Source organism: Stegostoma tigrinum, chromosome 40, assembly GCF_030684315.1.
Source record: "Stegostoma tigrinum isolate sSteTig4 chromosome 40, sSteTig4.hap1, whole genome shotgun sequence".
Classification (NCBI taxonomy): domain Eukaryota; kingdom Metazoa; phylum Chordata; class Chondrichthyes; order Orectolobiformes; family Stegostomatidae; genus Stegostoma; species Stegostoma tigrinum.
The window spans coordinates 14,878,895-14,901,775 of NC_081393.1; the positions used below are offsets into that span (position 1 = coordinate 14,878,895).

The window sequence follows — 22,881 nt, forward strand, 5'->3', positions numbered from 1 at the left end:
AGGTTAGGGAAGCAGAGACAGGGGATCCCCTTCCCCCACCGCATCCCAAAACCAGCCCAGTTCGTCCCCTCCCCCCACTGCACCAGACAACCAGCCCAGCTCTTCCCCTCCACCCACTGCATCCCAAAACCAGTCCAACCTGTCTCTGCCTCCCTAACCGGTTCTTCCTCTCACCCATCCCTTCATACCACCCCAAGCCGCACCTCCATCTCCTACCTACTAACCTCATCCTACCTCCTTGACCTGTCCGTCTTCCCTGGACTGACCTATCCCCTCCCTACCTCCCCACCTATACTCTCCTCTCCACCTATCTTCTTTTCTCTCCATCTTTGGTCCGCCTCCCCCTTTCTCCCTATTTATTCCAGAACCCTCACCCCATCCCCCTCTCTGATGAAGGGTCTAGGCCCAAAACGTCAGCTTATGTGCTCCTGAGATGCTGCTGGGCCTGCTGTGTTCATCCAGCCTCACATTGAAACAGAAAGTGTGGGCTTTACAGAAACATGGTATTGTACAGAATATTGCTGCTGTATTTAATTGTAGTCTGCGATTTATCCTCAGCAGTGAAGATTAAATCCTGATTCTACAAATGGTGAGCATTGGTATAGACTTAATCAACATCTCATATACATCTGGTTTTGTTAATGTCCATTTCCATTCTTGGGAGTGCTGTATGATATGAATACTCTCTCAGGGACTTCTCACCTTCCCTTGGATTCTGGTTTCGTAGTTTCTTACATTCATTTATTTTTACTGAAGTTCCAAGCTCTTTATCCAACTCAGTTCAGGGGCACCACTCATAAGTTACGTAAACATATATCTGTTCATTTGGAAAGATTCTTTTCAATCTCACCCCTTCACTTTAGGTTACACTTTTCAGAAACATTTTTAGTCCCCTGTACTTGTGTCTGCTTCTATATTCCAAAACAGCTTTGTTTCAGCAGGTAATCCGCAGGCTTGATGATGGAAGGCTTTCCTTCATCACTCAGTGACCAGTTCCCGAATTGTACCACTGTTGTACGATTAGTGACGTGATAGTTTCACATAGGAATTTTATGCCTTTGGATGCCACTGGACATGTGCAAATCTAAATGAAAAACACATCACCCATTCCATGGAAAACTGGGAAAGAATAAAAATCTGATTGTAGGATCTGTGTCGATTACGTGCCAGTTCTATTTGTTGAGGTGCATTAATGTTTCTCAATTTGCATTAAATGTGTCAGGGGCTTGTATGCAGCACCATATTGCAGACTCAGTGTACCTGGTTCCTCCAGCACATTAAAACCCTTCAGTTTTGATTGCGTCCCACTTAATGTGGAACATGTTACAAGATTGGAATTTTCTTTTCCCAGGATGTGCCCCACCCAAACATTTTGCAGAAGCATTTTCCATGATTCAAACCACTAATTCTCAAATTCGAAGAAGGTCTCAAATAAAAAGTTATGTCTTGAATATTTGCCAGCACCGAAAAAAAGATAATTTGCCAGGAAAGATGACGAGCCAAGCACCATCAGCTTTTCACTTGTTCCAAAAGAGTTGACGTTGTCTTGAACCTTTTGGTATTTTCATACAAAATGGTGACTTTTTAAACATTTAGCAAATATGTGATGCCTCTTATCCAGCAGGTGGTGGACAGTACCTTTTATGTTTCGTGCGAATATTGGTGAATTATAAATTGATTGCTTGTTTTGTACCATTTGTGACTTAGTGGAAAAGAAAATAGCATTTCAGACGTTTTGATTCAGTGCATGAAAATGCTGTTTGAATCATCAAAGCTGATTACTTTTTCTCCTTCCACAGATCAAAAGGCTCTCAGCCATTTGACAAAGAGCGACAATGCCCTGGTCGGGGTCGTAAGCGCAAAATCTCAGCAGTCCCTTCAAAGCCAGGACGATTGGATGGACTGAACACCTTGAATGCACGAACCACCAAATCTTCCCGCCTGAAAATGAACAAGAAAACCAAAGGGCTCATTGATGGCCTTAGCAAATTCTTCACCCCTTCGCCTGATGGCCGCAAGCCACGGGGTGAACTCCTGGACTTAGCTGAGCAATACAGGCTTAAGCGAAAGGGCCCACGAAAATCAAGCACTTCTGACAACAGCACATGGCCCACAGGTACTGCACTGACCTCATTAATCCCTGCATGCCCAGTATCACCTGACATGTCTGTACCAGCACGAAGGTGCCATTTAAGCAGCATCAAATCATCTTCCTGTACTAGCCGTTTTGATAACTCCAGTAAGCAAGCATCCACTGGCCAGTTAAATGTATGCAGAATGCCCAGGTTAAGAAAGGAGCCAACTGACATTCCTTCCTCTCTTTATACTCACAAATCTTCTGATGAAGCAGACACTGAATTAACTCCTCCTTGTCTTACACCTTGTGAACCTTGTCCTACTTCCATTGATAAATCTGTTCTCCCAAGTGATTGGGGCAGTAGCAAGAAAAACAATTCCACTTTGCAAATCTCACCATACCTACGACTGAGTACATCTGTAGAAATGGCTGCTAAACTGCACTCTCATTATTTCCTGCCATTTTCTGTGAGAGAGAAAGCAATAAGGGGCAGCCGGTGTAAAATGAGACATGGAAAGACGATCCTTTGGCACGGGAAAGGGAACGTGGAATTAGGAAGGAGTAAAGGTGCCGAGGACAAGGGTAAGAAGTAAATGCCATGCCATCATGCATCGCTAGCACTAGAAGTTGGCTTTTTATTGCGCTTTCTTGGGGTGCTTCAGTCAGTGCTGTTGACTTTTGGGAGGGAGGGTTGGGCTTATGCCATGAAAGTAGCTCTACGCATGTGTCATTTTGAGCATTCAGAGAAAGCCCAGTACCTCCATCAGAATGTTGAAGCAAAAAGACACACTTATATTTTTGGTAGAGATCTTTATTCACGATATTTTATTTATCAAATGCTGAAACGTAACCCGCTCTTTATTTTCTATATTTCCTGACTTAATTCCAAATCTTGCATCTTCATGTAATGAATCAAGTTAACGAATTGGCCAGCCTGTGGGCCTCTTGGAAATGAGGTGAAATTTCAAGAGTGTCTGACTGTGTTACTTCGCTCCAGCTAGACTGGAAATAAGCAGTGGTAAAAAAGATTGCAAGCGAACAAGTGCAGCGTCACTGCTGTTGGGCATATCTTTCATGGCATGAGAGGAACGTCCATTTGAAATGGAAAATATTCTTCAAGGTCGAGTTGGCTGTTTAAAATCTTGCCTTGTGCAGATTGATAAGGCCAGATCACTTGCAGAGTATTTTCCTCATTGTGTAGAAGTGCATCTTGTTGCCTGTTGCTTTTCTTTTCAAAACATTTCCATTGATTAGAATTTATAGGATTAGAATAAAACTGGAGCTGTTTACTATGTGGGAGACACACAAGCGCACTTCGAACTTAAAAGATGAGAAAATGGAACAGAATTCAGCCATTCAGTTTCTGAAGTTCACTCTGCCATTCACTGTGCTTATGACCAGTCTTGTGCCTCATCTATATCTTTGTGTACTACATCCATGTCATTTCCTAAAATTTCCGTCTCTGATTTGAACATGCACAGTGACCAAGTTTCTACAACTCTCTAGGGTAAATCTTGCTCCCTCTCCCTTTCCGCCCCCTCTCTTTATTATCCACCTTCCACTCTCTTCCCTTTTTTAAAAAAACACCTCCACTACAATCTCCCTTTCATTAAAGAATCTCCAGGCAAGCAGTATCTCTTCCACCAAATTCCTTTTGTTCAAAAAAAATTGTGTCAGTGAGATTTCTGCTCTGTCCTCTGAACTCTAAGAATGTAGGTTTACTGTGGAAATGAAAATATAGGAATCCCCTTCCTAACAGCATTGAGCATGTTCGTTCTCCTCTTCAAGGGCTGCCGCAGTTCAAGAAGGCAGCTTATTGCCAGCTTCTCCAGGGCAATTAGGAAAGAGTATTAAATGATGACCTAGCTGGCAATGTTCACATCCCTTGCAGAAAACTACTCAGTCTGTCGTCGTCATACAGTCTTTTCAGGCAAGTAATCGAGTGTTGAACCTCTCGGGCCAAAATTGAGCATGTGGCAGTTGTAATCTCACTCAGACCCTAAACAATTGCAGCAAGGCTTCTTTCTTTTTGTAAGCCTGGTGTTTGTACGAAAGATTAATGTGGCATTTACTGTGCGAATTGCTTGCTGCATCTGCGGATTAATTTACTTTAATTCATATACAAGGTCACCTGTATCCCTCTGAATAACAGCACTGATTTCCAAATCTCACAATAGTATTGTGTTCCTATTTATCCTCTCCAAGTGGAAAACTTCAAATTTCTCCAAGTTACAACCCAGCTACTGCATTCTTACCCAGTGACTTTAATTGACCTAAGTTCCTCTGCAGGCTCTTTGTGTCCTCCTTAAGCTTGGTTTCCGACTGAAATTTGAATCATCAGCCAAGCTCAGAAGATTACTCTGTCTCCTCAACTATGTCCTGATGGCGCCAATATCTGGGCGGCGCGGTGGCTCAGTGGTTAGTGCAGCCACACAACACCAGGGACCTGGGTTCAATTCCAGCCTCGGGTAACTGTCTGTGCGGAGGTTGCACATTCTCCCCATGTCTGTGTGGGTTTTCTCCTGGGGTGCTCCGGTTTCCTCCCACAGTCCGAAGATGTGCAGGCCAGGTGGATTGGCCATGCTAAATTGCCTGTCGTGTTCAGGGGTGTGTGGGTTATAGGGGGATTGGTCTGGGGTGGGATGCCTCAAGGGGCAGTGTGGACTTGTTGGGCCGAAGGGCCGGTTTCCACACTGTAGGGAATCCAATCTAATCTAATCTAATCTAATCTATCTGAGGCTGAAGTGTTGATGTTTTTGCGATCCTGGTATTTTGTATCCTGTCATTTCCAATATGACCCAGCCATTTTGATTGTTTGTTGTTTTCTATCCATTAACTCCCCAATCCATGATAATATTATACTTCCAAATCTCACCAACCTTGATACAGCCGGGTAACACCTTGATGACTTCTTGTTAAATCCTACTTGATGACTTCAGTTTCATTCTGTCCCATTTACTGTTAATTCCTACCCATTTCATAATGCTCAACCTTAAATAGCTTGTTCTGTCACTGACTCTTTGAAGTACTGATGTTGAAAACTACCTTGATTGCATTCCGTGATCATCACGTCCATGCTCTTACTGAAAATTTGGGTGGAGTTATTCAAGTCTTCCACCTTGTGTTTATCCTTGTTACAGGTACCTGTAATTTTCTGATCCATACCCTGCCAAACACTGTCACAACTCACATCTGTTCTGTGGCCCACAATTGTTTACTGCCTTTTAGTAGTTTCTCCTTCTATCCCAAATGATTGTACTACTTGATTTCCGGAACCAAGATTCTTTTTCTTGACAATCTTTACCCTATCCTTTTCCATTTTGCATTTATTTTAAAGTTCCAATGCCCTGAAGTATTTAATGCTCATTCTGGGTCATTCAGCACCCTTATTTCTGAACTGGTTAATGGATCACATCCATTTTTTTTATCTGTGCTATTCATCTATTTTGAAAATCTTGGTGCATTTGGGTAAAATGCCTTTAGTCTGCACTTCTTTCTGTTTTTCCACAGTGCCATCTTAGTCATGAATACCTCTTTCCCATTCTTAAGCTTTTTGTCCATGTGTGACACACTTTGCGTGTCGTGACCCAAATAGCTGCCTTGTTGTTCTTGTGCTCTTGGAATTACCCACAAACCCATTCAGGAGTTTCAAGTCTTAGTTCATAAGTTGCCAGCTGGGTTAATAAAGTCTGTCCCAACAGAACAGCTGCCTTTTTTTCCTACTGACTGATGCGAGTGCTCTGGATCAAAATCTCTGCCTGCTGCGCCACTTCTTCAGCCTTCCATTCAATCTTGTCATCTAGTTGACCAACGCCTATTTGCACATGGATCACTGAAAGACAGATTATTACCATAATTGCTTTTTAAAATTTTAATCTTAGCCCAAGCTCTTCAACTTATTCTGTAGTTGGACTTCTCTCCATCATTCTCAGATGGACTTTTATCCATGATTTCTCAACAGGTCGCAATAACTGAACCCTTTGACAACCTTGCGTTAAGGAGCAGCACAACCTTTGGAACTCTCAGTCATGGCTGCTGACTGCAGGATTTGTGTGCTTGATTATACTGTCCCATATTACCATGGTATTCCTTTTTCCTCAACCCACATCCAAGTCTTGGTATAACATAATATGACAACCCCTGATCGGAGTATCCAAACAACACTTAGCTTTGTCACCCAACACCAGTAGGACATCTTGCTGCTGACATTTCAGAAGATGCACATTCTGCAAGTGTGCCGATATGGGAATGTAATGCTGTCCACAACTTCCAGTTTCAGTTGTGGCCTATCACTTAAGTTGCTTCCCTGTTAAGTTGTTTATATTTGTTCAGTCGGTCACTGCAAATGTATCTAACCAAATTATTTTAGATTTTAGTTCTTAAGTTTAAAAACTGGATCTTCTTTTAGGTTACAGATTGATTAAATTAAATATTTACCCATAGACATATTTACCTTGATTCTTCCCTTCTGATACGATGTCGCTTAGTCATAGATTCCCCTTGTGCATTTCACATCCCTCTGCTTGTCTGCACATTTTTCTCAATATTTGGGACTGCTGTTTGTGGCCCACACTCACCCAATTCTGCTACTTTTCTCATGCTTCTTTGTGAATAACTGGGGCCTTTTGGATTGCACCTCACCCTGTCATGCTTCTGCCTAAATATTTGGCACCACTTGGGGTGCACATCACTGTTCTGACTCCTGTGACTGTTCTGTGCTTCTCCATAGGTCATTGCTGCCTCAGCTTTCTGTTGCTGCATTACAATTCATCAGTTTGGCTTCTCCTGTTACTTGTCCCTGCTTTTTCTTAAATTAGCGAGAGCAGCTTTTTGCAAACAATGTTTTTTGAAAACTATTTCTGCCCTCAACCTCCCTTTCTCCCTGCCCCCTCCCATTTCTTCTTCCGATACATAATTTCTTCAGTGCTGAGATTACCTTTAATTAGTCCTTACCAGAAAGATGAGGCTGTAGAATTCCAACATCCTTTTACCTCCAGAGGTGAGGGTACTGAGTTTCCTTTCTGAAAATTCAAGACTTGGCACCTTGTTGAATAGTATGCTGCCATACCACGTTGTGCAATGCTGCAAGCCTAGTTTGCTCATATGAATATTTTGACTTGGCATTTTGCTTTGGTTAAGTGTAGAAATGATTACCAAGTCGCATCCATTTTAAACAGCAAGTACCAGACTGAACCAGAGGACCAGGAATCTCGAGATCGAATGAGTACTTTGTTGTAACTTTTGCCTTTGGTTACGTACTCATTAAGCTTATTTAATTGAAGCTGCTACTGTTTTCTGCCTGTCTCTTGTGTAATATTGCTGCCCTGTTTGTTTATGTTGTTTTTATTTTCTAGTTTACATCGACTGTATTGGGCCATTGTATTTTTTCCCCCCAGTGATACCGACTTGTGTCTTTTCAGTTAATATAGCTTGCCATCCCTGTCAGTGGTGAGTTCCTGATGTTAGCTATGCAGATGCAGGGTGTTCTGCAGAGTTGAGGTGCTTCCCCAATGAATGAAACAGGTAAATGCAAGTGCTCCTGTTCTGTTATCTACTATGAAGAGTCAGAGCACTCACTGGCAGAGCCTTGAGGTTAGTTTGACTCATCCTGTTCTTCGGAAAGTGGTGGAAATCTATCTCAGCGAGCTGACCGTTAACATTTGAACTCTGAAAGTTGTTTGTCAGTTGAAGTTGAATTTTCAACTGCGCAAACTGTACTTGAATATCGGAAATTTGGTGCATCCACTTCTGACTGTGGAGTGTTTAATTGTAGCTGACTTACTTGCTACTGTGATGGAAAAGAAAACATGAACCTCTGGATGGAACAGCGAAAAAAAAAGACAATTTCTGAATCCAAAATGATCAGCAACCAGGGCAGTTGTTAATTTAGCTATTAGTTATGCTCTAAATTGCTTGCAGTTTTTTTAGATTTTTAGATATCAATGTGTTGCTTTGCTCCATACATACTTTACAGCTATCCAGATACACAGATTTCAGTTGTCAGTCTGCCTCCCCATAAGACAAGGATTCTCGTAGGCAGGTTTATGAAAGTAAATTTCCTTCCACTGATATTGAGGTTTTTCTAAATCTGCAGACAATCAGGACTCGTGGAATTGCAAACGTGAAAATGACGATGACCAATCGCTGAACAAGGACATTGTGACTGAGAAAGATTTGGACCTTTTTCAACATGTTCAGGAGCTTGCATTGGAGGTGAGATGCAGCATAGCAATATTGTGGTGAATATTGGTTTGGAAAGCGCTTAAATGAACTTTACTCACTGGAGGTTCAGAGATAAGGTAGATGTTTTGAGATTTGCAGAAAATAAAAATGTGATTAGCTGATGAGAGTGAAATCACTTTGACATTTTCCCTCGCAGTTTTGGAAAGTAAAATTGTTGGGATGATTTGCAAAATGAGTGTGAATAAATTGACATCAAATACATTAGAATATTCTCTACAATAGAATGTTTAAGTATGATGGACTTGAGCCCAGAGCCCTGCATGCAACCCACAATTGGATGTGTAGGGAAATGTGTGTGTAAGCTGTCTGTAGCACAACATGTCATATCACTGTTATCTTGACCACTGAAGAGCCAAAGAGTTTTCGCACTGCAAGCAATGGGGATTTTGAGTAGAACAGTACACTTCCAGGTCCAGCTACATTATATTGGTAACCAAAATGTGCTTGTGTATGGACAAGAAGAAATTCCAACGACAGTTAGTTGGATGTGAAATGTACCAGAGAATGTGACAAAATGCAGTTGCCTAAATGTGGTAGTTTGTTTGATACTAAGTGTCATTCATTCACCATAATTGTCCATGTGTTCGGCTGGTTCGTGTTGACTGACTGAAGATAAATTATCCAGTGAACATGTTATAAGATCTCAGCTTTGAATTATTTTCAGACTTTTTGTACTTGTTAATGTCCGTTAATATAGAATCATCAGATGATTTTTGCAGACAAAATTTGAACTTTCTTGGTACCTTCAAAGGGGATGTCATGCTGAATGAAAGGTATCTGTGTTGATACCTACTGACCTGATTGTGGTTAAAAGTTGGGTTGCTATTGAGTTCTTATTCACTTGCAAGGATAGAAGAGTGTTAGTGGATGGCAAAAAACAGTGCACTACCTAAGTCAGAAACCTCATATGCTTGTTTTGCAGTTCCCACAGTGTCTCAAAACTGACAAATTCTGCCTGAAATATCCTTGTTTGCTCATCATCCAGTTGTGAGGGTCTATGCCCAGCAATCCTCCTTTTGCGGAAGTTGTTGTTCGTTGTTCTTATCCTTTCTTGACTTATTGTTTCAGCGTCTGCTGTTTTGTCTTGCCTTGTTTGTCAATTGCAACATCAGTCTCATTGCGTCGAAGTGTTCAAATCAAGGAGAGGAACCTGTTAGTTTTTTGAGAAAACTGTGAAGTATGATCGTCTGTCCAACTCGGTTTGCAATGTTGAGTGTTAACTGTTAACTGTTTGTGTCAAATGCTAAGAACTATGTGCTAACGGATTAAACAGAGTAGCTTGGTTGTTGAAGCTAAAATACGCCCTGACATTGAGTTGGAATTGATCATGGTGGGAGAGCCCATATTTGTACATCTGCCATGTGTTGTTCCACTCATGTTTCATGCAATGAAGGTTGGATGAGTTGCACTTAAATGGAACCTTTAATATAAAACAACCCAAAGTACTTGACAGGAATGTAATTAGACAAAATAATTGATAGCAAACCAAAAAAGGAGCTATTTAACCAAAAACATGGACAAAGAGAGGGGCTTGGGTGCGTGGTGTACTGAAAGGACACGAGAGCATTAAGGCAGATACGCTCGAAGGCATGTCACCATTTGGAGTGTAGGAAGAGGAAGATGCAGAGAAACTGAGAACAACAACTTGTGTAGCCAGTTTATGTAATCAGATGTCCCAAGATGCTTCACAAGAATTGTCATCAATCAGTTCACGACACTGAGTTTTGCAAGGATGTGTTAGATCAGCTGACCAAAACTTAGCCAAGTAGGAAACATGGAATGAGAGGCAGCAAGATTCAGGTTTCTTAAAACAGCGTGACCATCGGTAGAACCAGCAACTTCAAGGCTAATATTCTGTGTAAAATTTCGTTCTGCTGTGGAAACCTCCAAGGTGTGGTTAATTAATACGTATGGAAATGGGCTCTGGGAATTGGTTAAGCCATAGGCAGCAACTCCATTGTCCAAATCATATGCTTGCCCTAACCCTGTCCTCAGCTTTCTGTCCTGTTTAACTGTGTCCGACATGGATGTGCATAGACATACTCACCCCCCACTAAGTAAATGTGCTTTCTTTGTTGCTCCTTTCCTTTTCTTTGCCACTTTTTAAAATATCTGGTCATATTAGGTAGACACGGGGGCCAAGGATAAAGCTTTTGGGTACACCAGAGGTTATGGTTTTTACCCGTAAGCTGTTCTAACTTCTGTGAGATAGATTGCATAGTTTGGCCGATATTTAGATATTCTGCTGTGGCATCAGGTTTGGTTATTGCAGAAAGGAATTGTGCAGTCGTTGCACCAAAGACTCAGTGCATTCAGTGTTTTCAAACATTCCAAAATGTTTTATTATCATTTAAGGATCATTAATGATTAAAATTTGACTCTAATGAAATTCTGATGTTGGAGTAATTTGTTTTTTTTCTGTGTTCCTGAGTTCAAGCCACTGAAGAGTGGTGTTGGTAGATTGGAATTTGTAGCTTTCAAGGCATAGCATGATCCAATGATGACATGTTTTATTGGGTCTTGTGGATCATTGCAGAATGCAGACAATTGGACACAGAAAATCTTGTAAGCAACAGATTTCTGTCAGAGAGCTGACAGTTGGCACACTGGAAGGACTTTAGGTGGTAAGGTTCTGCTAAGGACAGATTTAAAAAGCTGGAATTGCACTGCACACCTGGAGTTCGGTCTTGGAAATTCAGTGGAGCGCAGGCTGAAGAGATTGACTAAGGGAAAGGGTGCATTTGTGCAAAATTCAAGTCCTGACTTCCGAAAGAAGGAGCTGAAGCCCCTTATGGGAGACATAGTTGTAAAGAATTTCCATGACTGACTGACACCTAGGTGGATTTCTGAGAGTGTTCAGTCTCCTGTCTTGGCTGTGTCTGCTCTTCAGTGTGTGGTTTTGGTGGTAGGCTGGATCATGTCTTGTCTGTTTGTTCATGTCTGCCTCATGTTAAATCTGGACTTGAGAATACAAGATTTTTTGCAGATTGTTTGCTTTTCTTTTCCTGTGTATTATTTTATTCAGTTAAATCTGTCTAATCCAAAGTTTTGACCTTTTCAAAAATAACTCTGATTTCTCACTTTGTCGCCTTTAAAACTTCCAGTTACTTGCCCCGACCTGGATGGTAGCCACATTTGGCGGTCTGATCTGGACACCATTCAGGAACCGTGAGAACCAAAGGGCACGGGAATGAGTGGTGAACAAGACAGCCAAATTCTAACTTGCATGATCAGATGAGGGGGCAGGTATAAGTTCAACATGTGAAGTGGTAAATGTGAGGCTCATCAGGGGAGCATTGTAATAATTTTGAGTCCAGAGATAACTCGGGCGTGGATGAAGGTTTCAATGACAGATACTGCATCGACAACTGAGCTCAGAATTGTTATGGAAATGGGAATAAATGGTCTTGGTAATTGTATGACAAAGTGGCCAGATACTCATCCTGGGTGGAATGAAACACCAGGATCCAAAAATGCTATATTCTATTCACGAGAGAGTTGACAGCAAGCGTGATGGCTCTGGTGCAAAGGACTGGAGTTTGTGGCAGGGACTGAAGGCAATGGCTTCAGTGTGGCTAAGGAACATTGCTGCTCACCAGGAACTGACTTTCAGACCAGCAGTGTGACAATTCAGCCAACACAGCAGGATTGCTGTGTACTGGTGAGATAGTGTTCAATCTCATGGTTGAATGTATGCAACCTGACCTGTTACCACATAGCATTAAAAAGAGGCAGCATATTGCCAAGGAATAGGGTGAGGCCACTGGGGCAGTGAAGAGAAACCATTGCAGGTGACATTGGGGCGATAACTGCAAACAGGTGACAGACAGACTATCACCCCTCTGTCGGAGAAGCGATGGAGGACAGTGCTGTGGGTCAGTCTCTTGTAGGTTACATACAGGTCTTCACCTCATTGGATGTTTAAACAATAGCACCCTGAATAATTTGTATTCAGCAATTCGTGGGACGCAAACAATTAGACTGGTGAACCTGACATTAGCGCTGGCTGAGTTGTTGGAGACGATTCTGAGGGATGGGATTCACATGCATTTTGAAAGGTAAGGATTGATTTGGAATAGTCAACATGCATTGTGCATGGAAAATCATGTCTTACTAACTTGATACAGTTTTTTGAAGAAGTAACAAAGAGGATTGATGAAGGCAGAGCAGTGAAAACATGATTTACATGGACTTAAGTAAGGTATTCGTGAAGGTTCCACGTGGTAGATGGTTAGTAAGGTTAGATCATATGGAATACAGGGAGAGGAGTGGCAGATGGAGTTTAATATAGATAAATATGAGGTATTTCGTTTTTGTGAAGCAAATCAGAGCAGTTCTTAGATAGTTAACCGTAAGGTCCTGGGGAGTGTTGAAGAACAAAGAGACTTGAGGGTGCAGGTTTTTAGTTCCTTCAAAGTGGAGTCACAGGTAGCTAGGATAGTGAAGAAAGCACTTGGTATGCTTGCCTTTATTGGTCAGCACGTTGAGTATAGGAGTTGGGAGGCTATGTTGCGACTGTGCAGGACAGTGGTTGGGCTACTATTGGAATACTGTGTGCAATTCTGGTCTCCCTGCTGTAGAAAGGAGATTGTGATACTTGAAAGGGTTCAGAAAAGATTCACAGGGTTGTTGCCATGGTTGGAGGGTTTGAGCTGTAGGGAGAGGCTGAATAGGCTGGGACTGTTTTCCCGGAGTCTCCGAGGCTTAGGGGTGATCTTTGAGAGGTTTATAAAACCATGAGGGTCATAGATCGGGTAAAAAGATAAGGCATTTTCCCCAGGCAGGGGAGTCCAAAACTAGAGGGCATAGATTTAACGTGAGAGGGGAAAGATTTAAGAGAGACCTAAAGGGCACCTGAGTCACAAAGAGGGTGATGCGTGTCTGGAATGAACTGCCCGAAGAAGTGGTGGAGGTTGGTACAATTACAACATTTAAAAGGCATCTGAATAAAAAGGGTTTAGGGGCATATGGGCCAAATACTGGAAAATAGGACTACGTTAATTTGGGATATCAGATCAGTGTGGACAAGTTGGATTGAAGGGTCCGTTTCCATGCTATACAACTCTGACTATAAATCAAGATTGAGAATTAGTATCCACGTTATTGTTAAATTAAAAACTGAAAGAACTGCGGATGCTGTAAATCAGAAATTAAAACAAAGACCAATTTCTCTCCATAGGTAATGCCAGACCTGCTGAGCTTGCCGAGCAGTTTCTGTTTCTGTTCCACATTATTGCAAATGAATTGAATTTAGAGGTCACTTTTTAGTCTGTGTTGGGGCTGTGCTTGTACCAGTGGAATTACTTTGTCCGATACAATGGGGATAGTTTTGAAGTGTTGGGTTGGGTTAGACATGGAGTAGGCCTTCACTTCGCATGTCAAGACGTAATTTTATTGCCAGCAGCTTGAATTTTTGGGTGGATCATCAAAGATGAGAAAATAAATATAGGAGAAGTGGAGAGAAATTTGACCCATTTGTTAAGTGTTTTGCCCCAGAGTGCTTTGAGGCATGTAGCGTGCTGCTATTAATAGCAGGCAAGTGTGTGCTGTGTAGAAAACCGAGGCGGGGCAGGGGGAGAAACAAGCAACCTTGGGTCCTCTAAGGATTAAGGCAAGCTGCCAGTATTGTTCTGTGTGCCTGGTGTTTGCTGCTTTGAAATCAGAAGCGGAGTGCTGGTCACGTGATGTGTCACAGCTGCTGCAACACTTCAGTGGCCAGGGAGTTAAACCACAGTTCATGTATACAGAGCTGAGAGACGGCAAGCCTTTCTCTGTTTTCCTCCCCTCACTGCACCTGGCTAAAGGGAAAGTTGTTTCTCACCGAAAGTACTGTATAACTTCTGTTTCCCCCGTAAATATATGTGTTTGTGCTGTGTGCGCATACGTTTTCTTCTACATACCCATGTGTAAGCAATTGTACTGGAGTCGAATGTCGGCATTTCCATTTGGAATCCAACTCGGAGAGAGGTGGGAGCATGAAGGGAGGGGTTTGATGGCTCATGCATTGGCACAGGTAGAATGACATTTTCTATTTTTGGTGTTCACTAAATGGTCATCTGGTTCAGGGGGTCACTGGGGAAGCTGTGCATTTGTTCTGTGGGGAAGGGAGGTTTTTGCAATGTCTTTATTTTGCTGAATTGAAGTTTTCTTTACATTGGGGCACCCACATTTGGAAATTTATAAAATGGTAAAGTTGCAAATTAAGCCATTTAAAGCTTGTTGATTGGATCCTGTGAACCGCCTGGTTTCTGCATTTGTTAGTCAGGTTGACGTTATGAATAACTTGCCGTGAATTATGGATAGGTGAGAATGTTTGTTTTGATAACGCATTCTTGGAAACGGGGTAACTGTAATCTATGTACCCCTCGGGAAGGGTGCACAACAGCGACCCAATTCTGTGTTGTCAACAAGGAACAAGAAATTTGCAAGGGTTATGCTGGCCCTCATTACTTCAGTCCTGATGTTAGTAGGTGATAGATGGAAACATAGGAAATCAGTGGGCATGCAGAGATCCACTGGTCCTTTGGACCATTCTGGGTAGAATAATGCTACCAAATGACATTCTGACAAAAGGTCCCCGCACTGCTGGCACTCATATGCAAATTGTACTGGTCATCTCGGCTTCTGTCATTCTATGTCTTAGCTTCCTGGCATCAGTTTCATTACAGGTTGGGATGGTGAGGTGAAAGCATCAGTGAGGGATGGAGGAGCTTAAGCTTGTGTCTACTGGGGAATGGAGCCATGAGTTAACAGAAGAACAAGAGGAAGTGTTCTTTTGCTGCAGCCTGCACTGTAATTCAAATTGTGTGGATAGACATATTAGTGCAATTTTTCATTGGTACCATTGGAGTGGGTATTTGGAAAATGGTGGTAGTAGTCTGTGATCTTTTAAACTGTAGTAAGTCTTTGAACCTTGCACCAAGTAATTTCTCCTTTAGTTCAGAACCTTACAGTGACCTTGAACTTCCCCATCTTTGTGCTGTGCAACAAATCCTACACTTGGTTATGAAAGTACCTCGGTTAGTGGACCTGTGGTACTCTGCACTTGACTGACATAGTACACCTATCTCCAAACTTAGACAACAGTTGACTGATACCAAATTACCCTGCCTGTGCTAACTTTATCTCACTGCAGATGCTCTGACTTGAATTCTAGGCTCTCTCTTGTTACCTATTTATTCTTTGTTGCTGTAGGGTGTTGCATGTCCTAATAAATTGCTGCGCAGTTGAGTTCTTCTTGTATTCATGGTAAGCTTTATTCATTTTATTTCATTGTCATTTGGATCCCAGCATGCAAGTGCAGGTGTAATGGCCTGGATGACTTCCTTCTGCATGCAACAAATATGTGATCAATTTTATTTGTTTATTACTGAAGATAAGAGAGGGATCTCAGATTATCATGCCTCCTTTCATTTTTACTTCTGAGGTACTTTCCTCTCCCAAATCCCTGTTCAAACTCTTCATTGCTGTTTGAACCAGTGGATTATGCTGCTGTCCTTTTTAGATAAGCCTGCAGCTTCCCTGTTCACTTCTCCTGAAATCCTCTGAAGAGCAGTTGAGCTCCTTGCAGCATTTTCATTGGTTCAGTGAAAAGTGCAGGAGGACAAGCCCAGAGCAGCATCAGGAGTTCACTGCCACCGTAATACTTCCTCATCTCATTGTATGTGTGAACTGTTCAATCCGTACTGGCAGTCGCATCCTGGACCCCGTCATATCAATGGATCTCCCATCTCCTATTATTACTTCAAACACAGGAGGTTATCTCTGATTACTTCTTTCATCCCTCACCACCCAAAAGCTCATCAACCTCCTCCTTTTGCCACATCCGTCTGTGTTTGCTTTTGGTGAAGTTGCCTCCCATTTCACTTAGAAATATACATTACAAGTCCAAGCTGCTGAGCAGCGATCCTTTACTCGTCCAGACATTTCTGGTCAATTTTTTTTCTCAATCGCCATCACTTCAACCTTTTGATTATTGGGTCTTGCTGTCATCAACTGAAATTGCTGTCATTTCCAGGATCTTCCTAGAAAGTAAAGATGACCTCTGCCTTGTTGTGACTGCAGGCGATCTTCTTGGCTCCTGCCACTCTCACCTGTTTGATTCTCAATCTCATCTTCAGCGACTCGGTTTTCTTTGTGACTGGCATCAAGAACTATCTGATCAGCTGCCTCTGCTACTTCCTTTCCTTCTCCTAGCTCATGTTTTGTTGCGGTTTTTTGCTAATTATCAATAAACCAAGTTGGAATTGATCCTTGGAAAAAGTGCGAAGATCAACTTGCTGAACTGAAAACTGGTGTAAAGTATCTATTCCAAACCTATGTCAGACTCTGGAAGTTAATTTGAATGAATCCTCTGAAAGCCTTCAGTGGCCCAGTGTGGTTCTGAAGCCATGATAGAAAAATTAACTAGTTTAGCTCAATTATTCAGTCTCCTTCTAAGCCTTGTGAGCTTGTATGATAGAAACTTGTGTTATCTTCAGCCAAATTCATGAACTATCTCTGTTCTTTTGAGAACTATTTCCTATAAACGGTAAGATTATGTTTTTATTAAGTCAGAATTAGTCTCAACTTAGCCATTTCTCTTTAGTGTTGTTTTAAAATGTTCCATTTGCTTGCATTGATTTCATATAGCCTTTTTCAAAATGCTGTCAAGATGAAAAGTTCATTAGTGACTGACAAACAAGGTATTCCAAACCGAAGATTTATCGTGCCCGTAATATATATAACAAACTGTTGTCCCCCAGGTTCATGGTTGTCTAAGTTCCTACAATCTGTTGCATGAGCGATTAGGTCTACTGAACAGTGCGTCATTCTAATTCTGCCATTATTGGCTCACAAGATGTTGTTACTGAGTTAATCAGACCTTGACGACCCTTTGTTGGTAGTTTAATCTTTGTGAAGGAATTGAATTAATAACCATGTTGAAGTTGGAGTTTATGTTGTTGTAGTTAATTCCAGGATCTTGCACTTTGATCTGATGCCACGATGCTCCGATTCCGTGACTCGGTTTCCATGTTTATTGATGCATGGCCCCATTCTGGTTGACGTATGGAGGACTTGAAGTCTCTGAATTTTTTTTTGATTGTGTCTTACTCCTCTAGGATCTCAGTTTTGATGTGTCGCGTACAAGATGGTTTAAAATTATTCCACAGGATTACTATTGGGACCCATTCAGCTCACAAAACAAAATGCTGTGGATGCTGGAAGTGTGAACTAAAAGCAGATAGTGGTGAAAGTAGTCAGCCAGTCAGGTAACATCTGCGGAGAGAATGTGAGTTTTTATTTCAGGTTAATGCCAAGTTTTGCCAGTATGATTATAAACGAAGGAGTGCTGCACCAAAACACAGGAAGTTAGGAAGAAATTTACAGGTCAGACTGGATTAACAAATAAATGTCAATATGAATGAGCATGAGGTGGTACATTTTGAAAGATAGAATAAGGTGGCCGGACACTCTTGAGGTAGCTGTTGCAAGGCTTCAGAGGAGTAGAACGGATGCAAGTTTGTCAATTACAAAGCAGTAACATGGGATTTTAAGACTTCCTTTTTAAAAAAAAAACAAACAGCACCAGCCTTCATTAGAAGGGTACAGTGGCAAGCAAATTTGTTTGGAATCTCAATTATATCACACTTGGAGCACTGCAAAAGGTTTTGATCTTGGTGTCAGAAAAATCATATAGAGGCACTGAGGAAGATGCAACGTGATGTTGACTCAGTGATAGCAGAATGGAATGATGATACCTAACCGGCAAAAGAGAATTGACTAGAGCTATTTTCTCTAATGAGGAGAGTTGCTGGAGTGTGGGAGATGACCAGATGGAGCTCTGCGAGGTGAATCCCTTTCGTAATTTAAGAGTTGGTGTTTTCTCTCTCGGAAGAGACCAGCATAAAGGGTTATAAATGTAAGATAACAATAAACCTACGAGGGAATTAAGGTAATTTTTTTAGACCAAGAATATGGTGGGGGATGTGGTATTCCATACCAAAGGAGCAGTTGTAAGTCAGTTGCCAATGTATAATTAAGGTAAATCTGCATTAGCACACAGCTTGTCATTCATTTCTCAGTTAGCTTGATGAGCTGAAATTAAGAAGGCTAAGAGGAACCTGAAAAGCAGATGAACTTGTTTGGTAGTACGGTCTATTTTTATTCTGTAAATACTACTTAGCTGTTTGTAAGATTAGGGATTATAATTTATTATGTGCACACAGTATTGTGCTACTCTTCCCTTAAACAGAGAACATAATGCCACACACTCAAATAGTGCAAAGTATGGTTCAGTAATAAACTGAGCAACATTGTCGTATTATTTCCAAAACAGGCTCAGGAATGAATGATTGAAGTATCATTGGTGAGTGGGCTTTTTACTTTCCTTTGGAAGTTAAGCTCACTTGGCTGATGGGCCTCTGATACATTTCAGAATTTTATAAGTGCATTAAGGAGAAGCAACAATGATCAAGGGCCATTGCCAGAAAGTCAGCCAGTACAATTTAAGACATTTTGTATCACGTGACTTGTCTTGCTGTGATGAATATCCATCAAGTTTTTAAGCTGTTTCAGCACATAATACTTTATAAAATCTTTCGGTTAAAACATGTCATGTCACACTGGTGAAAGGCTCAAAAACTAAAGCAGATGGCTAGGTTCTGATCACTGGATGCATTTGGCATAGTTTCGCTGTCTTTATCGAAGCTGAGGCCAGCAGGAAGGAAAGCACTCTCCTTTAGTGATTGTCAAACATTCGATCCCTGTTGAGAGCAGCATTGAGAATTTAGCAAATGTGGTGCTCTGTTTCTGATTTTATTTTCCTGTATTTTGTTGGGTTTGCATAAATGTATTCGGCAATGATGTAATTGTTTCAAATTGCACAAGCCATTTTCACAAATTTGGTGTGAAGTACCTCACCAATTGCATAACTGATACAGCAACTGCCATATCAGGAGAAGTACTGTTTGGGGATGATTGTTCAGATCAGTGGGGAGGATGCATGTGCTTTCCTCTTGTTTAGTTTCTTGCACGACATGTAGCAGCTTTGAAAGCGCAAGAAATATTTTGATGAACTAGTGACTGAGATGTAGGCTCATAATTGCACATAAAAACCAAAAGAACTGCAGATGCTGTAAATCAGGAACAAAAACCAAGTTGCTGGCAAAGCTCAGCAGGTCTGGCAGCATCTATGGGGGCGAAAACAGTGTTAACGTTTCTGGAGCGGTGACCCTTCCTCAGAACTACCGGATCTGCTGAGCTTTTCCAGCATCATAATTACACATAATACATCTGCCAAAGATGATAAGTCAATAATGCAAGTAGTGATTTTTTGTTTGCTCCTATTAGTCAGGAGTATTCAGTGGAAGTGCACACAATCACAACACTGATCATTCAGGAAACCGGGGATAACACAGTATGGAGCTGGAGGAGCACAGGAGGCCAAGCAGCATCAGAGGAGCAGGAAAGTTGATGTTTCGTGTTGGGATCCTGCTTCAGAATTTCTGAAGATGGGTCCTGACCCGAAACATCAACTTGCCTGCTCTTGTGATGCTGCCAGGCCTGCTGTGCTCCTCCAGCTCCCCACTGTGTTATCTCTGACTCCAGCATTGGCAGTTCTTGCTATCCCATTCAGAAACCCCAGCTTTATCTGCATTGGCCCTTACACACAAACATCTTCATTCATGTGACTGTGTCCACCCATCGCTGTTTGGTTTATTCACTTATGTGATCTCATCAACAATGTTCACCTGGTTCCTGTACTAGCTGCTTTTCCTGGAAATGAGTTCCAGTGCATGAACTCCTTCGTGCTGTATTTTGAATCTCTAAACTGTACTCTTGTCTCAATGGCTACTCATTCCAGGCATATCCAGCAACAATTTGGCTGTATCCACACTGCTTCATTCTTGGAGAATTTGAAATATTTAGAGTGTACGACCATGTAATTTGTATGGGGGGGGATAAAAGACAACAAACGTTAATTGTTTATTTTTGATCTCATACACTGTTCAGAGACCAGTGGTGCATTACAGGCACTGTGTTGGGAATTCCAGATCACATTGTGTGCTCTGAGAAAACACATGGACAAGCTGAAAATTCAGAGTTTATAAAGCATCTGGAGGTTGTCACCCTGCTGCTACAGAGACTACCAAAAGCAAATTAATTCTGGTGCACCTTGGTAAATTTTGGTTAGGTTCAGTGTATTGTGTTCAATTCTGAGCACTTTGCCTTGGTTAGTTTGCAGAAGAGATCCATTAGAATTGTACCAGAAATGAATTTTCAATGATGTGAAGGAGAGAAGTCAAGAAGTTGTGGTTCTCGACAGTGAAAGTTTAAAATGATGTTTGATCATATTCAAATCTGGAATAATTTTGATTATGAATGAAGAGAGACTCATGATGTGGCAGAATGTCTGGTAACCCAAGCATACGGTGTACTTGTTTGTTGAAGTCAACGTGTATAAACGTCTTTTCACACTGTAAGTATGCTCTGTCTGAAAAACAGGTAGAAGCAGATTCACAGTTACGTTGAAAAGGTAATTGGATCCAGAGTCCGTAGGAGCATTGACATAGAGAGGGACCTGGGCGTACAGGTCCACACATCCCTGAAAGTAGCAACACCGGTGGATAAGATGGTCAAGACATCATACTTGCATTCGTTGTCTCGGGCATCAAGTATACTAGTCAGCAAATTATGTTACAGCTGTACAAACTTTTCAGTTAGGCTACGTTTGAAATATTGAATGCACTTCTGGTTGTCGCACTACCAAATGGTCATGGATTCTTTGGAGAAGGTGCAGAGAAGATTTACCAGGATGCTACCTGCCTGGAGGGTATCAGTTAGAAGGAGAGGTTGGATAAACTTGGATTATTTTCACTGGAAAGGTGGAGGCTGAGGAACAGTCTGTAGAGGTCTACAAAATTATGAGAGGCATTGACAGGGTGGATAAACAGAGGCTTTTTCCCCAGGGTAGTTTTGGTCAACTGCAAGAGGGCACAGGTTCAAGATGATTTGGGCAAAAGTTTAATGGTGAAGTGCGGGGAAAATTTTCCACAGGGTGGTGGGTACCTGGAACACACAGCCAGTGGAGGTGGTGGAAGCAGGCATGGTAACCATGTTTAAGGCGTATTTTGGTAGACACGTGAACAGGGGGTGAACAGAAGGACAGAAACTACGCATGGGCAATAAATGATGGGCCTGAATAAGGACTAGGAATCGGTGCAGGCTAGGTGGACCGAAGGACCTGTTGCTGTGAGTATTGTATTGTATTCAAGGGGCAAATAAGTTATAGGAAGAGATCGGGGGAGGGGGTACTAATTAGCCAACTCTGTCAGGGAGCTGGCAGATGCACAGTGGGCCTAGTGCATCCCTCCTGTGCATTCTGTAAGCCAAGCATCCCTTCCGCAGGGAGCAAAGATGTGACTCCTAAAGCTGTAGCTCTTTGCATGACAAGGCATATTGATATTAAGCTGAAATAGAAAAGGCTGCATTATGAGAAATGTCAGCTTCAGGATATACTTGAAAACCAGGCAGAATACTAAGGTCGCTGGTTTAGTTATAGACCGCTATCAGAAGGGTAAGGAGAGATCTGGAAAACACATTAACAAGCAGCATAAAAGGGAACCTGAAAATGTTGAGTAAATCAAGTGAATAAATCAAGAAATAGTGTGGTCAGTTGACAGCCAAAAGCATTTTTTTTGCACTGGAAGGAGACAATGAAAGTTGAAGAGGTGTTGTAACAATCATCAAGGAATCTGATCTTGTGATCAGGTAGACAACAATAATGCTAGCCCCGAATTGAATGCAACTCTGTTATCAGACAATATCCATCCCTTTCTTGGACAGGTCTGAATCTAGCACACAAAGGAAAATGATCAAGGTCTCACTGTTCCCTCAGCCAAAGTGAGCTAGCATGGTATGATACTGCAATTTCAAATGACCGTTAGTAGTCACTATGAATTCATGCAGTGCATTTGTCAACTAGTTTGTCAGTGGAAATCATTAACAAAAGAATAAGTACAATGAGTAAATACAGGATATACTAGTCTTCAGAACAGCCATTGCCATATGCGCACAAAAGATGGCCAGTCTGCTCCCAGGCTTTCCCACTGTTGAGTTGACCACAGCATTTTAGAAATTACGTAGTGAGTGATTACATCTTCCTGAATGAATTGTTAAGACAGGGAAAATTACTGAGAGAAACTCTGAATCTGACCGAATATCGCACATTACCAAAGGGAGAAGGTCATTTTTCCTTACAGTCTCTCACTTCATGATTGGAGGCAGCGTTTGGCCAGATAGCACCTTTCCCAAATAATTACTGAAAAACATTTGGGCTCAAAATGTCATTGACAGAAATTACAGCAAGTTAATTTGAAACTTCTTTCATAATGAGGAGTGTCATAGGTGAATTTGGAATATTGGGTGGAAGTTTCATGAAATCAAGGCATGGGGAATATGGTTTTTTTGGAGGGGCAAGAACAACAGGACAGTTGGAATGAGAACACAGTTGAGACCATAGAATGATAAATCCCCAAATTTGTTGGAATCTTACAGTCTATCTTCAGAATGAAACTTGA

At 41.7% G+C, this 22,881-nt stretch overlaps 1 protein-coding gene across 5 annotated transcripts in view; it reads left to right on the forward strand.

The window, feature by feature from the left end:
- The window catches only part of LOC125447937 (histone acetyltransferase KAT6A-like), a 440,967-nt gene that overhangs the window by 372,911 nt on the left and 45,175 nt on the right, over positions 1–22,881 (forward strand). For 4 of the 5 annotated variants that reach the window (XM_059641206.1, XM_048522742.2, XM_048522743.2 and 1 more), the window contains 2 exons: positions 1,800–2,116; positions 8,172–8,290. In XM_059641206.1, coding sequence (XP_059497189.1) covers positions 1,800–2,116; positions 8,172–8,290 — 436 coding nt within the window. The other variant, XM_048522744.2, reaches the window with a different exon arrangement.